The sequence below is a fragment of the Oncorhynchus nerka genome, linkage group LG10 (assembly GCF_034236695.1).
Source record: "Oncorhynchus nerka isolate Pitt River linkage group LG10, Oner_Uvic_2.0, whole genome shotgun sequence".
In the NCBI taxonomy this organism is placed as follows: domain Eukaryota; kingdom Metazoa; phylum Chordata; class Actinopteri; order Salmoniformes; family Salmonidae; genus Oncorhynchus; species Oncorhynchus nerka.
Genome location: NC_088405.1, coordinates 62,374,953 through 62,391,911, shown reverse-complemented (window position 1 = coordinate 62,391,911; position 16,959 = coordinate 62,374,953). Strand labels below are relative to the sequence as shown.

At 44.5% G+C, this 16,959-nt stretch overlaps 1 protein-coding gene across 2 annotated transcripts in view; it reads left to right on the top strand.

Annotated features, from left to right (window-relative positions):
- Positions 1 to 16,959, top strand: part of LOC115135776 (nectin-3-like protein) — an 82,219-nt gene that overhangs the window by 61,282 nt on the left and 3,978 nt on the right. Inside the window, exon 6 of one of the 2 annotated variants that reach the window (XM_029670851.2) lies at positions 9,948 to 10,092. In XM_029670851.2, coding sequence (XP_029526711.1) covers positions 9,948 to 10,092 — 145 coding nt within the window. Of the gene's footprint in view, positions 1 to 2,703; positions 3,511 to 9,947; positions 10,093 to 16,959 lie in introns of those variants that run through there. The other variant, XM_029670850.2, reaches the window with a different exon arrangement.

The following is a 16,959-nucleotide window of genomic DNA, read 5'->3' as shown; positions in this document are numbered from 1 at the left end:
TCTCTCTGCTGTGTCTCCTCTGTCATTCCCCTGGCCTGGCCTGTGTCTCTGTCTCTCTGCTGTGTCTCCTCTGTCATTCCCCTGGCCTGGCCTGTGTCTCTGTCTCTCTGCTGTGTCTCCTCTGTCATTCCCCTGGCCTGGCCTGTGTCTCTGTCTCTCTGCTGTGTCTCCTCTGTCATTCCCCTGGCCTGGCCTGGCCTGTGTCTCTGTCTCTCTGCTGTGCAATATGAACCCTTTTGGCCGTAAACCTCTCTTCCCCTCCTTAATGGAGCTTTCATTTCAATATCACGTTGACTACTGTACATCTGTCTCTATGCTCCATCTCTCTCCCTCTCTCTCTCTGCTTTTTCCCTCTCCTCTATCTCTACCTCTTTCTGTCTCTCTTCCCTCCCTCTCTTTGTCACAGAGTGAAAGGCAGAAACGTGTAGCCTTGACTGAGATGAGGATGTCCCAGATTCATAACATTCACCAGCTCTTTTCAACTCCTATTCATTATTTATTCAACCTTTTTTGTTGCTTTTCCCTTTGAGAGGAGCTCTGTGGTTTTGTGTGTGGTGTGTTTTCGCTGTGTGCACGCCTCTGGGAGGTGTGTGTGTGTGCCCGCCCACACATTCGTGCAGTGTCTCCACGTGGTGTCGCATAATTCATATGATTCAAATGGAATTCACAGGGCCATGACGCCAGAGATCGATATCTCTACAGACATCTGACCTGGAACTAGGAACTAAGACTGCGGTGTCATCTTATGTCCCTGTTTGAACAACTTTACAACAACACTTTTAAAGGGAACCGTTGGCACATGAAGCAGTGGACACGTCACTCAGAGTCCTAATCCAACCATAACCACAATGGTTCAATACAGACTCGGCAAGTCCAGACAGAATAAGGAGAGCAGATTGACCAGAGACGTAACAGCATGTCCCATCTGTGATACTAAGCTGTTGATGACGGGTGCTTGATCATGGTTCATCTGGCCCAAAGAACATTCTAGGGAGTATTTGAAGATCTGGATCAAGTCATTAACGCATATGCCCAAAACAGTTGTTCAAATTGGCTGAATTGTGAAGGAGTGATTCGCCCCTTTTTGCCGATCCCTTTACCCAAGTATCCATCCCTGATCCAGTCCCTACCATTTTAGTCCTTCCCATATCTCCAAGCCCCTAACATTTAGTGCTGACTCTATTCTAGACATCCCCTCCCTCCTACCTATCATTGCCTCACAACATTTATCACTGGCAATGACATGTTTTGTCTTTATTTGAAATGCTCAACATACTCTCTTCATAAAGCCCTCCATAAGCCCACATAACAGGCACAGCATTAAAGTGTTAATCGGTTAGTTAATTCGACCTGATTTTAATGGAGGTAGCTACAGCACGTCATGTGAGTGTCCCTCAAACCTAACAGTAGATCTGTGCCATCCGGAACAAATCTTCTCTTGCATAGATTTACAGACAAGGAAAATAGTAACTGACTGTGTTGTATGTCATGGTGCCTCTAGTTGTCAGCATTATTAACCACTTATACAGTACTGCTTCAAATAAGACACTAACAAAAGCCAGGCAACATTCACTTCAATTGATGATTTGTTTAAAAATGTGTTTTTGCTTTGTAGATGATTTAGTTTCCTGATCACTCATCTCTGGTTCCTAGACTAGTAACATCAACATCCCTCTGCCTTACCGTACTTTTCCATTGACCATTATGACACTAATCACGAAACCGTCTCAGTCTCTGGATTGCTACAGCTCTGCCTACAGCACACTTGGCTGCTATAGACTGCATGTCATTTTGGGTACATTAGCTCAGTCCCAAGACATCAACTTAATTTACCACATCTATACGTTTTGAAAGGGAACTTCTATCCTCAAGTGGTATGTCAAGACGTAACAACATACTTTGTACAGACAACATGCCAATGCAAGCCAGAGGCTGTTATGAACATGTCATTTTAGATGTAGAAATGTTGGTAGTGTTTTCATGTCAACCTATCCCCTTTCAATAATATGCTGATGTAGTTGGCATTGACATTCTCTACTTTTCTGTCTGTATTTCCATCCCTCCCTCCCTGACCCTCCTTTCCCCCTCTACTCCTACCTCCCTCCCTGACCCTCCTTTTCCCTCTACTCCTACCTCCCTCCCTGACCATCCTTTTCCCTCTACTCCTACCTCCCTCCCTGACCCTCCTTTCCCCCTCTACTCCTACCTCCCTCCCTGACCCTCCTTTTCCCCTCTACTCCTACCTCCCTCCACTGACCCTCCTTTCCCCCTGCTCCTACCTCCCTCCCTGACCCTCCTTTCCCCCTTTGCTCCTACCTCCCTCCCTGACCCTCCTTTCCCCCTCTGCTCCTACCTCCCTCCCTGACCCTCCTTTCCCTTTGCTCCTACCTCCTCCACTGACCCTCCTTTTCCCTCTACTCCTACCTCCCTCCACTGACCCTCCTTTCCCCCTCTACTCCTACCTCCCTCCCTGACCCTCCTTTCCCCTCTGCTCCTACCTCCCTCCACTGACCCTCCTTTTCCCCTCTGCTCCTACCTCTCTCCCTGACCCTCCTTTCCCCTCTGCTCCTACCTCCCTCCCTGACCCTCCTTTCCCCTCTGCTCCTCTCTCCCTCCCTGACCCTCCTTTCCCCCTCTGCTCCTACCTCACTTCCTGACCCTCCTTTTCCCATTTACTCCTCCCTCCCTGCCTCCCTCCATTAGATCCTCCCACCACCTCCATGCCCTCCACCACCCCTGCGCCTGTCCTAACCGGCTCTGCCTCCTCATCCACCTCTGTGGGAGACAAGCGACGGGTCTTCACCTCCCCCACCCTGGCAGCCCTGCCCCCCGACAACCACCTGGGCACCATTGTGGGCGGGGCTGTGGGCGGAGCCTTGTTCCTCCTTCTGCTGCTGGTAGTGGGCGGGGTCTGTTACCTACGACAACGACAGACCTTCCGCGGGGACTACTACACTAAGCAGTACCTAGGGCCTTCAGACATGCAGAAGGCTCCTCCACAGCACAAGCTCCACCCTACTAAGCCTGAAAATAACGTCTACCTAGACAAGGACCGCGAAGAGTGGGGCGACCGCGAACGCAACCACGTGCGGGACCGTGAACGCCTCCACCTGCATCCAACATCAACAACCATCATAAACAACCAAAGAGAACCGGAGTGCCAGCCCAACGGCCTCACGAGGGCGATGAGAAACGGAGACCACCTGCGTAGCTACCCCAGCCCACACCAGACAGGCCATGCTAGATATGCTGCCCCATCACACCCACTGAGCACTGGCTCCCCCTACCTGTCGGATGACTGCTATGACAGCGGGGCTGAGGGGGACTATGTCTCCCATATGGATGGCTCAGTGATCTCACGCAGGGAGTGGTACGTCTGATCCCACCACCACCAGGCACGCTACCCTGCCAACAGACTCTGCCACCAGAGAGAAGAGAGACCACAGCGCAGAAATCACAGGAGGATTTCATACATTATTTAAGAAAAGAGAATACTCACATGTTCTGCCTCTCTACTCTCTCTCTCTCTCTCTCTCTCTCTCTCTCTCTCTCTCTCTCTCTCTCTCTCTCTCTCTCTCACAAGCTCATGTTTGGACATTGTCTTTATACTGTAGTTTTCTCTTTCAACATGTTTTTTCATTTCTCATACACAAGCTATTTTCCTCTGATTCTGATCCTCATACAGGAGGTGTTTTCTTCTGATCCTCATACAGGAGGTGTTTTCTTCTGATCCTCATACAGGAGGTGTTTTCCTCTGATCCTCATACAGGAGGTGTTTTCCTCTGATCCTCATACAGGAGGTGTTTTCCTCTGATCCTCATACAGGAGGTGTTTTCCTCTGATCCTCATACAGGAGGTGTTTTCCTCTGATCCTCATACAGGAGGTGTTTTCCTCTGATCCTCATACAGGAGGTGTTTTCCTCTGATCCTCATACAGGAGGTGTTTTCCTCTGATTCTGATCCTCATACGGGAGGTGTTTTCCTCTGATTCTGATCCTCATACGGGAGGTGTTTTCCTCTGATTCTGATCCTCATACGGGAGGTGTTTTCCTCTGATTCTGATCCTCATACGGGAGGTGTTTTCCTCTGATTCTGATCCTCATACGGGAGGTGTTTTCCTCTGATCCTCATACGGGAGGTGTTTTCCTCTGATCCTCATACGGGAGGTGTTTTCCTCTGATCCTCATACAGGAGGTGTTTTCCTCTGATCCTCATACAGGAGGTGTTTTCCTCTGATTCTGATCCTCATACAGGGGGTGTTTTCCTCTGATTCTGATCCTCATACGGGAGGTGTTTTCCTCTGATCCTCATACGGGAGGTGTTTTCCTCTGATCCTCATACGGGAGGGGAGGTGTTTTCCTGATTCTGATCCTCATACGGGAGGTGTTTTCCTGATGATCCTCATACGGGAGGTGTTTTCCTCTGATCCTCATATGGGAGGTGTTTTCCTCTGATTCTGATCCTCATATGGGAGGTGTTTTCCTCTGATTCTGATCCTCATATGGGAGGTGTTTTCCTCTGATTCTGATCCTCATACGGGAGGTGTTTTCCTCTGATTCTGATCCTCATACGGGAGGTGTTTTCCTCTGATTCTGATCCACATACGGGAGGTGTTTTCCTCTGATTCTGATCCTCATACGGGAGGTGTTTTCCTCTGATTCTGATCCTCATATGGGAGGTGTTTTCCTCTGATTCTGATCCTCATCATGGGAGGTGTGTGGATTGCCTTCATTCTGAACTAGAGGACAAATCTGTTAACTAGTTAATGTGGCTCACAGTTCACTACACATGCACTACTGGGTAGGCCTTGTGGTATTGTTTTGATTGCAAGCCTGCAGCAATTTTCCTTTTTATGTTAATTACTTTGTAAACAAAGGCAGAACTCTTGCTCCTTTTCAGTTCATGATTCTTTAAATGAAATGAAGTCATTTTTCGGGAATCTGTATTGGAGGAAGGAAAGAGGAAAAAGTGGACAGTATTTACTTGTTATTCCAGATTTCATTTCTTCTTGGTCTGTGGTTTGGTACCCACAGAAAGGGAAAAGAATGTACAGCTTTCTGGCACATACATGTGTTGCAGTTGCTACGTGGATAGCACGGATACAAATCACAAAACATTATTGTCATTATGTGCTGTTACACGCGTATGTGTGAGTGTATTATTAGTACCAGTGCCAACCTGGTCAATATTGTCACATAGCGTTAGATGCTGTCATTGCAGCAGGATGGCGTAGGTTAGAACTACTTCCTGCAATGTTCTGTATCAGTGTGATGGTCCGTCTCAGATAGCAGGACAGTAATGATAACTAACGAGTTACAACTGAGTATTAGTTGACTTGTTGTATATCACCTCTTCATACAGAGATGTTCAGCCCTTAATAGAATTAAAACATATTCAACTAGAGGTCCCTTTTCACAGATGGGGGGGGGGGGGGGTCTGTATGTTCAGGAGCTACATGCTTTCTGTCAGCACCTTCCTCTCGATTTGTGTGTGCTTTTCTATATATCATCTGAAATGCTCATAGAAATAGAGTACGATGTATAGACTGTCTATGTTTAAAGGCTGTTTAGAAAACAGTGAATGGGCATAATACTTCTACTTCCTGTTGTTATTTCAGCTGTGCTACTGTGAAGTAAATAGAGAATCGTTGTTCTGTCTAGTGAGATTTCCTCTGTTACTCACTGCTCTGGGTTCAGTTATGTGACCGGTGCCTTATCCCAGAAGAGCAGTAAAGTAATCAAGTAAAATGTACAGACAGAAGTGCAAGGCCCGTTTCATCCTCTGTTGAGTGAGATGTTTGTTGCCTTTGTTTGTTTTTTTCTTTGTTTTTTTCAATGTTTTGATCGAGTCATTCTGTTTTTGTGGCATATCCTCTTTTCTCTATTCTCTGACGATAGCATTATTTTTGCTCATACAATGAATGACATTTTGCAAAGTCTGAGTTGCAAAACACCTGAACAAAGCTGAGCTAAGCTAAAACAATGATTATCTTATTGTACAGTTCCTATATGGCAGTTTTCTGTCAGAGCAGCGGAGTTAAAGGGATAGATTGGGTTCCTTACCCTGTAAGCAGTCTATGGACAAGGTATGACAGAAATCCATGCTTTGGTTTATATTCAGATCATCTAGAAGTGACTTTGTTGAGCTTCACAATCAATTTGAGATACTTTTGGATGATTTGGACATGATGCGTGACAAATGCTAATATCGTTCCCATGACTTGAATGGGAGTTGTCCCACAAAATTCTAAAACATTAGCTTGTGGAAACAGTGCCTGGGAAAGCATGGATTTTTGTCATACCTTGTCCATAGACTGCTTACAGGGTAAGGAAACCAATGTGTAATTTGGGTGAACTATCCCTTTAAGTGTGCATGGTATATAAGAAAATGAAGTGGGGATTTTTGGACTTCCAGATGGTTTTGTTTAGTTCTTGTACAAAGTCTGTGAGAATGGAGAGTGGAGCACCCCACCACCTCACCAGGGTCAACCTCCAACTGTATTTCACATTCTCCTTGCAAGCACCTTCCCATTGTGTTCATGCTTGTTTTGTATATAAGAGAAGAGCTACTGTAAGTCTAAAAATATATAATGCAAGAAAACATTTAAAATAATCACATGTTGTATCATCAATGACAACAAGCATTATTTTGTACATATTTTTTTTGAAATACTTGTGTTTTCAATAAAGCACCTTTTTTTCTGTGATTTGCATTTCCTGACTGATCTGAGCTCCTAAACAAGCTTCCTCGGGTAGCTACTGTACTCTCGAAGTGATGATTCTCCTCCCTGTGCTCTTCAAGGTGACGTCATCTTTAGCTCCCTCACTCATCATACAGCCTGTGCTCCGGTGCATCACATGGAGAGCACACACTCGCAGAGTAAAATCTTCCAAACAAATCCATAGCATGTTACTGCCACTATCACAAGCCAGCGTTGCAATATGAGATTTCATTTGGTTTTTGCTCTATTTGACTGCTGCCCATTTTTCCCTTCCTCCCCTCTCTCTTCCTCAGCCTCTCTCAATGCTTTCTGTAGAAGTCAGCAGAGATCAAAAAAACCTCTCGTCTTTAGTCTCTTTCCCCTCTCTGGTTCTCTTGTCAACTCTCGTCTGGCTTTGTGACAGAACAGAATTTGCCCCCTGCTCCCCTCTACAGCTTGTCTCCTTTGTGAATTTCCCCTGTGCCTCTCTCCCAGTATCTCACAGCTGGTGAAATCAAGTGGTTAGTGTTTATATCTGCCCCTGAGCTCCCCCTCTCCGGGCCATTGACTCTGTCCCCATGGCAACAGTCTCATCTGGAGCTGGTGACAGGCGGGCTCCATTAGGACCCCACCGCATGTACCTGCAGACCGAGAGAGAGGAGGGAGCAAGGTTAAAGGGGCTGTTGAAGGATGGGAAAATGAGAGGTTTGGCCATCAGACATGAAATGGCCCTTTATGACAAGCTGACAGTTGCATAGAGTGGGCTCTGCGGGGTTAAGAAATCATTTGACCTTGGCATTGTGTTAGTGAATGTCATCACCACATCTTCTTTCTGCTCAGCTCTTATTTCAGTAGATTCTGTCCATGAAAGTTGTTCAAGGTCTCATTCACCTTGGACTGGAACATGCCTGATTCTATTGTACAGAGTGGGCTGTTGATTTAGCACCAGCTCTCCAGCAGTAATGATTTTCAGTCTGTTATGCTTGAATTATGTTGAAACCCCCATATAAAAAAATCTATTCATTGATTTGTCTTATCACCTTCAGCAGATATGAAGAGATTCTAGGGATACTTTACGAACCAGAGTCGACCCACAACACAGACTGCAGGGTAGTGTACAATCTAAATTCATGTGAAAATGTTTAATTTAGGAATCAGTTTTAAATGAAGATGGAGTTCGACTGCAACAAATAGAGTAGTGGGGACCACTAGCACTGTATCCCACTGTGCAGCTAGCTGGTGTCTAATTGGGACAGATGCCTGAGAGGTTGACAGACCACGACCACCCGCACTCTTCCTGTCCCGCCGCCTCGTCCCATCTGATGATCCGCCCACTACATAAGCATCTGCTTCCTCAGAGCTCGCTGATGTCCCGGTAACCACATGACCCTTGACCTTGCTGTTGAGATTTTTTTTCTCAGTTTGACCTCTGTAGGTCAGTGAGGTGTGTTCAGTCACCTGGGGTTTAGGTTTGCCCTGACCTGGGGTAGGAACTGTTGTGGTCATACACCTCTGATTCCCGCTGTCCCTTTAGAGGGGTTTGAGTTGGGTTTTGTCTGTCAGCACTGTTCTGAGAGGAGTGGATAAGTAGACTGAGAACCTGAGACAGGATTAAGCCTCTACCTGGGTCAGGTTGCAGTTTGGGAATGTGTCGGCGGGATGTAGTGTCTATCAGATCCTCTAAAGTGTTGGCCATGGCAGCCTTAGAGCTAGAGAATCAGGACCCTTAAGGCTTGTGCACATCACACCGAATGTGGATCTAGCATTAGTCTGCTGATTTATCAGTGTGTTGTGTTTTAGGGACCATCCACTGCAGAAGTCTGACTGACAATATTTTTTCACGTGATTCTACATGTAAAATCGGTGTGCACTCGGTTCACAAATTACTTTCAGAGGTGCTGAGTACTCTCACCAGCAAACACTATTGGTGTGTCTGAGCCATTAGTGCTTGATAATCAGGATCCTTGTGATCATCCCTGACAGCCACACACACACCACTCCTCTCACCTACACGTCTGTCTGCCATTACCACCACCCCACTCATAGGAGCAGTATATCCCCTCTTGCCTTGTCTGGTCAGATGTACGTTAGCTTGAAATGGGCAGAGAGAACAGAGTCTTAAGGTCATTGTACTTGACTCATCATCTGCTGTCATGGTTATCAAAAGGAGTTACTATAGCCCTTCATGGAACGTCTGGCTAATCCCTCTAATTTTCCCTTGCGCATCTCACTCAAGAGGCTGTGTTCTTCACTGCTCTGTAGTGAAACGTAATCTCTCCCTGCGCTACTGCTAAATCCAATACCCCCTATTGTCGGTCATGTGAGGTGTGTATTGAGGGAGAGCGAAGGATAGGGGGGGGGGTCACCCCAAGGTCCCACGCTGTTTGTTCTGCATCGTAATTGACATGTTATTTTGGATTCTCGTCTCTGCAGATTATAGATTTTTCTACCGCTCAAGAGCTAAGCAACTTGACTTGTCTGTCACTCTCTCGCCCCCCCCTCTCCGCTCAGTGTCTTAAGGCTGCTTCTTTCCATGCAACTAACTAACAAATACAACGTTATGTTTGACCGGGACCCATAAGGTCCACTAGGTTGTATGCCACTAGGTTGTATAAGGTTCTGTGATTTTAATTCATCTTAATTAATCGTGATCATTGCAAATCTCCTCTCCAGACCCCCGACATGGAGGATAACGAGACCACATTACACACAACATGAGCAGGAGCAGGAAGAAAGATTTGGAGAGAGAGAGAGATGGATAGAGGGAGGCTGAGGTGAAAAGTGAATGAGGCCCATTGAAGTATGGGGGAGCTGCAGGGGAGAGACTACAGAAGCAGGGCTTTAAGAGGAGCAGCATGGTGCCCCTAATCACACTTGAGTTACTGTAGTTCATACTGCTGGGAGACAGTCAGCAACCTGCCTGCAGATCTCTCTATCTCTCTCCCACACACACACACACAGCTTCTTACATTTAGGCTGTGTTTACACCGGCAGCCCAATACAGATCTTTTGACCAAGCGAAACGGAGATCTTTTCACATCAGATCATTTTCAGAGTGGATCTGATTGGTCAAAAGACCAATTAGTGAAACAAATATCAGAATTGGGTTGCCTGTGTGAATGCGGCTATATACTGTTAGAATGCTCCTGGATTTGTATAGTCAAATGTTTTGCCGCATGATTTCTACACTGCTCTGATGTGGGGTTGTGTCTGCTGTTTCATATCATCCGTCTGTGTTCTGTTCCAGACCAGTCTCAGGAAAAGAGGGCGAACTCTGTTGCTGTGGCAGGGGCAGTGATGGGGGCTGTCCTCGCCCTCTTCCTCATAGCCGTCTTCACCATCGTCATCCTCACTGCACGGAAGACCTCGGCCCCAACGTACACAGACAAAGTGTGAGTTGAAGTGCTGTCACAGAATACTGCAGCTGTATTGGATCAATTCATCCATTAGTTAATATCGTCAACTGATATGTTGTGACTATCATATCATTATGGAGTTACAGTCTTAACTCATCCAATGTGCTTTCCTATACATACTGCACATGGAGTCATTCCACTGCAGTGTACCATAAAATGGAGTCTGGTGCAGGGAGGTAGAGAGGTGGTGGTACAAGGTTGAGGGGTGACAAGTAATTGCAGTCTTGGCACGAGTCCCTTGTCTTGTTTTGCTGAGTAAGTTTCTATTGCTAGACCTGCACTCATGTTAGCGTTGGGGCAAAAAGAAGGAAGGAAGTTTTAGAGTAAATTATTTACATAACAGTTGGGTCACTCCCTGCCCAAGAGGTCTGTGACTGACATCTGGCCCTGTGTGTGTGTGTGCGCGTGTGTGTGTGTGTGTGGGGGTGGGTTCAAGTGATTGGGATGCCTCAAAGCAAGTGGCTAACATATTCCTCAACTCTTATATGTGTATCCTCCTGTCCTTCCTTTAACCAGTCTACCCTCCAGTTGAAACAACATTTTCCAACACAGGATGTGAAGCAAAACAATGGCATATGTTTCTCATTGGTCTATCCTCCTATTACACCATAGATATGGAGCTCCATCCGGCATCTATATCCCCACAGGGATTACATCATCTCTGTTTTCCTTTTGTTCTTGAAAGGCCTCCTCAATCCCATTCCTCCCCTGTCTGTCTGCATTTCCTCACTGTACGTTCACACATTCAGCTTCTGACAACCAGGACAAGCTGGCCAATCAGCCACTCCCGTTCCATGGTGGTGGGAGGCCCCTAGCGGACCATCACTCCCAGATGATGTTCGTCATGAGGGAGACAGAGAGAGACACAGTGAGCTGAGGAGGATGTGTCTGATGTGGGAACAGCCAGTCTGTGGTGCTACAGACTTTATTACCCTACTATATTACACACTGTTAAACAGGGCAGGGTTCCGTTACATTACACACTGTTAAACAGGGCAGGGTTCCGTTACATTACACACTGTTAAACAGGGCAGGGTTCCGTTACGTTACACACTGTTAAACAGGGCAGGGTTCCGTTACGTTACACACTGTTAAACAGGGTAGGGTTCCGTTACATTACACACTGTTAAACAGGGTAGGGTTCCGTTACATTACATTACACACTGTTAAACAGGGTAGGGTTCCGTTACACACTGTTAAACAGGGTAGGGTTCCGTTACATTACACACTGTTAAACAGGGCAGGGTTCCGTTCCGTTACATACTGTTAAACAGGGTAGGGTTCCGTTACATTACACACTGTTAAACAGGGTAGGGTTCCGTTACATTACATTACACACTGTTAAACAGGGTAGGGTTACGTTACATACTGTTAAACAGGGTAGGGTTCCGCTACATGACACACTGTTAAACAGGGTAGGGTTACATTACACACTGTTAAACAGGGTAGGGTTACATTACACACTGTTAAACAGGGTAGGGTTCCGTTACATTACACACTGTTAAACAGGGTATGGTTCCGTTACATTACACACTGTTAAACAGGGTAGGGTTCCGTTACATTACACACTGTTAAACAGGGTAGGGTTCCGTTACATTACACACTGTTAAACAGGGTAGGGTTCCGTTACATTACACCCTGTTAAACAGGGTAGGGTTCCGTTACATTACACACTGTTAAACAGGGTAGGGTTCCGTTACATTACACACTGTTAAACAGGGTAGGGTTCCGTTACATTACACACTGTTAAACAGGGTAGGGTTCCGTTACATTACACACTGTTAAACAGGGTAGGGTTACGTTACACACTGTTAAACAGGGTAGGGTTCCGTTACATCACACACTGTTAAACAGGGTAGGGTTCCGCTACATTACACACTGTTAAACAGGGTAGGGTTCCGTTACATTACACACTGTTAAACAGGGTATGGTTCCGTTACATTACACACTGTTAAACAGGGTAGGGTTCCGTTACATTACACACTGTTAAACAGGGTAGGGTTCCGTTACATTACACACTGTTAAACAGGGTAGGGTTCCGTTACATTACATTACACACTGTTAAACAGGGTAGGGTTCCGTTACATTACACACTGTTAAACAGGGTAGGGTTCCGTTACATTACACACTGTTAAACAGGGTAGGGTTCCGTTACATTACACACTGTTAAACAGGGTATGGTTCCGTTACATTACACACTGTTAAACGGTAGGGTTCCGTTACATTACACACTATTAAACAGGGTAGGGTTACATTACACACTGTTAAACAGGGTAGGGTTACATTACACACTGGTAAACAGGGTAGGGTTACATTACACACTGGTAAACAGGGTAGGGTTACATTACACACTGTTAAACAGGGTAGGGTTACATTACACACTGGTAAACAGGGTAGGGTTACATTACACACTGGTAAACAGGGTAGGGTTACATTACACACTGTTAAACAGGGTAGGGTTACATTACACACTGGTAAACAGGGTAGGGTTACATTTCACACTGGTAAATAGGGTAGGGTTACATTACACACTATTAAACAGGGTAGGGTTCCTTTACATTACACACTGTTAAACAGGGTAGGGTTCCCTTACAATACACACTGTTAAACAGGGTAGGGTTCCGTTACATTACACACTGTTAAACAGGGTAGGGTTCCCTTACATTACACACTGTTAAACAGGGTCGGGTTCCGTTACATTACACACTGTTAAACAGGGTAGGGTTCTGTTACAGACGTGCTCAAATTTGTTGGTACCCCTCATAAAAAACGAAGATTGCACAATTTTCTCTGAAAAAACTTACAGAAGTAATTGTTTGTTTGTTTATTCCATTGTTTATTCCATATTTAATATAATTGTTTTATTCAACATAATATTGTAAATAATAAAACAAATGAAAATGGCATGAACAAAAATGGGACCCTTAATATTTTTTATTTTATTTTTTTAAATATTTTATTTTTGCATTTTCCAATTAAGAACATTCCAAACAAAAGTGAAAAGATATTAGACAACAATAGGACAAAGTGACAGTATCAGATGAACGTAACAAAAATAAATTATAATTATAATTATATAAACAAACATACAATAATAAAAAAATAACAAAATAACGAGACATTGGATCACCTGCCGTAGGCTACATATTATACATTATGAGACATTTGATCACCTGCCGTAGGCTACATATTATACATTATGAGACATTTGATCACCTGCCGTAGGCTACATATTATACATTATGAGACATTTGATCACCTGCCGTAGGCTACATATTATACATTATGAGACATTTGATCACCTGCCGTAGGCTACATATTATACATTATGAGACATTTGATCACCTGCCATAGGCTACATATTATACATTATGAGACATTTGATCACCTGCCATAGGCTACATATTATACATTATGAGACATTTGATCACCTGCAGGCTACATATTATACATTATGAGACATTTGATCACCTGCCGTAGGCTACATATTATACATTATGAGACATTTGATCACCTGCCGTAGGCTACATATTATACATTATGAGACATTTGATCACCTGCCATAGGCTACATATTATACATTATGAGACATTTGATCACCTGCCGTAGGCTACATATTATACATTATGAGACATTTGATCACCTGCCGTAGGCTACATATTATACATTATGAGACATTTGATCACCTGCCGTAGGCTACATATTATACATTATGTGTGAAACATTATGTGAGGATTATATATAGATTCAATCAATGAGATGTGGGGGGAGATTCTCCATATAGTCAATAAAAGGTTGCCAAATTCTGTAAAATGTCTTTAACTTATTCCTCAAGCGGTAAGTGATTTTCTCCAAAGGGATACAACTATTAACTTCCGAAAGCCACATTGCAACTGGCAGGGAGGAATCCAATTTCCATTTCAAGGCAATACATTTCTTGGCAATCGCTAGCAATATTTCTGTTAGCTTTATAGTATGGCTTTGCCTAAGATTGGTGTTAGTAAAGTTACCCAGTAGACAGACCTCCGGGTCTAAAGGGAATGCAACCCCGTGAATTGAGGATATGGTATCGCATACCCCCTGCCAGAAACCGTGTAGTTTTGAACACTGCCAAGTGGAATGGAGGAATGTTCCTTCATCTGAGCCACATCTAAAACATAGGGAGGAGATATCTGGGTTGAACTTGTGCAGTCTAGATGGGGTGATATAGAGCTGATGGAGGAAATTAAACTGGATCAGTCTGTATCTGGAGTTCAATGTGGATGTAACACCATACCTGCATAGGGCACTCCATAGATCCTCATCAAGATCAATACCCAGATCTTTCTCCCATCTAAGTCGGGGTTTATCTAGCCCAGGCAGTGTTAGTCCTGACATAAGAACATTGTAAGCACGGGAAATGGTCTTGAACAGTGGTTGGTCTGCGTGGCAGAGTTGTTCAATAGGTGACATCCTAGGTAGGTTCCATTGGGACCCTTAATATTTTGTTGCACAACTTTTAGAGGCAATCACTGCAATCAAACGTTTTCTATAGCTCTCAATGAGACTGCATCTGTTAACATGTAGTTTGGCCCACTCTTCCTGAGCAAACTGCTCCAGCTGTCTCAGGATTGATGGGTGCCTTCTCCAGACTGCAAGTTTCAGCTCTTTCCATAGATGTTCGATAGGATTCAGATCAGGACTCATAGAAGACACTTCAGAATAGTCCAATGTTTTGTTGTTATCCATTCTTGTGTGCTTTTAGCTGTGTGTTTTGGGTCATTATCCTATTGGAGGACCCATGACCTGAGACTGAGACAGAGCTTTCTGACACTGGGAAGTGCGTTTTGCTCCAGAATGCCTTGATAGTCTTGAGATTTCATTGTGCCCTGCACAGATTCAAGGAACCCTGTGCCAGGCACAGCGAAACAGCCCCAAAACAGAACCGAGTCTCCTCCATGTTTCACTGTAGGTATGGTGTTCTTTTCTTTGAAAGCTTCCGTTTTTCCTCTGTGAACGTAGAGCTGATGTGACTTGCCAAAAAGCTCCAGTTTTGACTCAGCTATCCAAAGGACATTCTCCCAGAAGGATTGTGGCTTGTCAATATGCTTTCCAAATTCCAGTCTGTCTTTTTTATGTTTTTCTTTTACAAGTGGAGTTCTCCTGGGTCTTCTTCCATGGAACCCACTTTCGCTCAAAAAGCAACGGAGGGTGCGATCAGAAACTGACGTACCTTCACCTTGGAGTTCACCTTGTATTTCTGGCAGTTATCCTTGTTTTTTTTCTACCATTCACACTATCCTTCTGTTCAACCTGGGGTCGATTTTCCTCGTGCGGCCGCACCCAGGGAGGTTGGCTACAGTTCCATGGACCTTAAACTTCTTCATAATTTTTGCAACTGTTGTCACAGGAACATCAAGCTGCTTGATGATGGTCTTGTAGCCTTTAACCTTTACCATGCTTTTCTTTCTGATCTCCTCAGACAAATCTCTCCTTTGCTTTCTCTGGTCCATGTTCAGTGTGGTGAACACAATGATACCAAACAGAACAGTGACTACTTTACTCTGGTCCATGTTCAGTGTGGTGACCACAATGATACCAAACAGCACAGAGACTACTTTACTCTGGTCCGTGTTCAGTGTGGTGCACACAATGATACCATACAGCACAGTGACTACTTTACTCTGGTCCATGTTCAGTGTGGTGCACACAATGATACCATACAGCTCAGTGACTACTTTACTCTGGTCCATGTTCAGTGTGGTGCACACAATGATACCATACAGCTCAGTGACTACTTTACTCTGGTCCATGTTCAGTGTGGTGCACACAATGATACCATACAGCTGAGTGACTACTTTACTCTGGTCCATGTTCAGTGTGGTGCTCACAATGATACCATACAGCTCAGTGACTACTTTACTCTGGTCCATGTTCAGTGTGGTGCACACAATGATACCATACAGCTCAGTGACTACTTTACTCTGGTCCATGTTCAGTGTGGTGACCACAATGATACCAAACAGCACAGTGACTACTTTACTCTGGTCCATGTTCAGTGTGGTGCACACAATGATACCAAACAGCACAGTGACTACTTTACTCTGGTCCATGTTCAGTGTGGTGCACACAATGATACCATACAGCACAGTGACTACTTTACTCTGGTCCATGTTCAGTGTGGTGCACACAATGATACCATACAGCACAGTGACTACTTTACTCTGGTCCATGTTCAGTGTGGTGAACACAATGATACCAAACAGCACAGTGACTACTTTACTCTGGTCCATGTTCAGTGTGGTGCACACAATGATACCATACAGCACAGTGACTACTTTACTCTGGTCCATGTTCAGTGTGGTGCACACAATGATACCATACAGCACAGTGACTACTTTACTCTGGTCCATGTTCAGTGTGGTGCACACAATGATACCATACAGCTCAGTGACTACTTTACTCTGGTCCATGTTCAGTGTGGTGCACACAATGATACCAAACAGCACAGTGACTACTTTACTCTGGTCCATGTTCAGTGTGGTGCACACAATGATACCAAACAGCACAGTGACTACTTTTCTCCATTTAAATAGGCTGAATGACTGATTACAAGATTGGAGACATTTGTGATACTAATTAAAGAAACTAATTAGTTTGAAATATCACTATAATCCAATGATTGATTATCTTTTCTAAGGGGTACCAACAAATGTGTCCAGCCATTTTAGAATATCTTTGTAAAATAAGCAGTGACTCATCTCTTTTCACAGCTTCTTTTTGCATTATTCTATGACATACCAAAGGCATGCAAGTATAGATGATAAAATAACTTTTAATTTCACCACTTTTCAGGAGGAATGA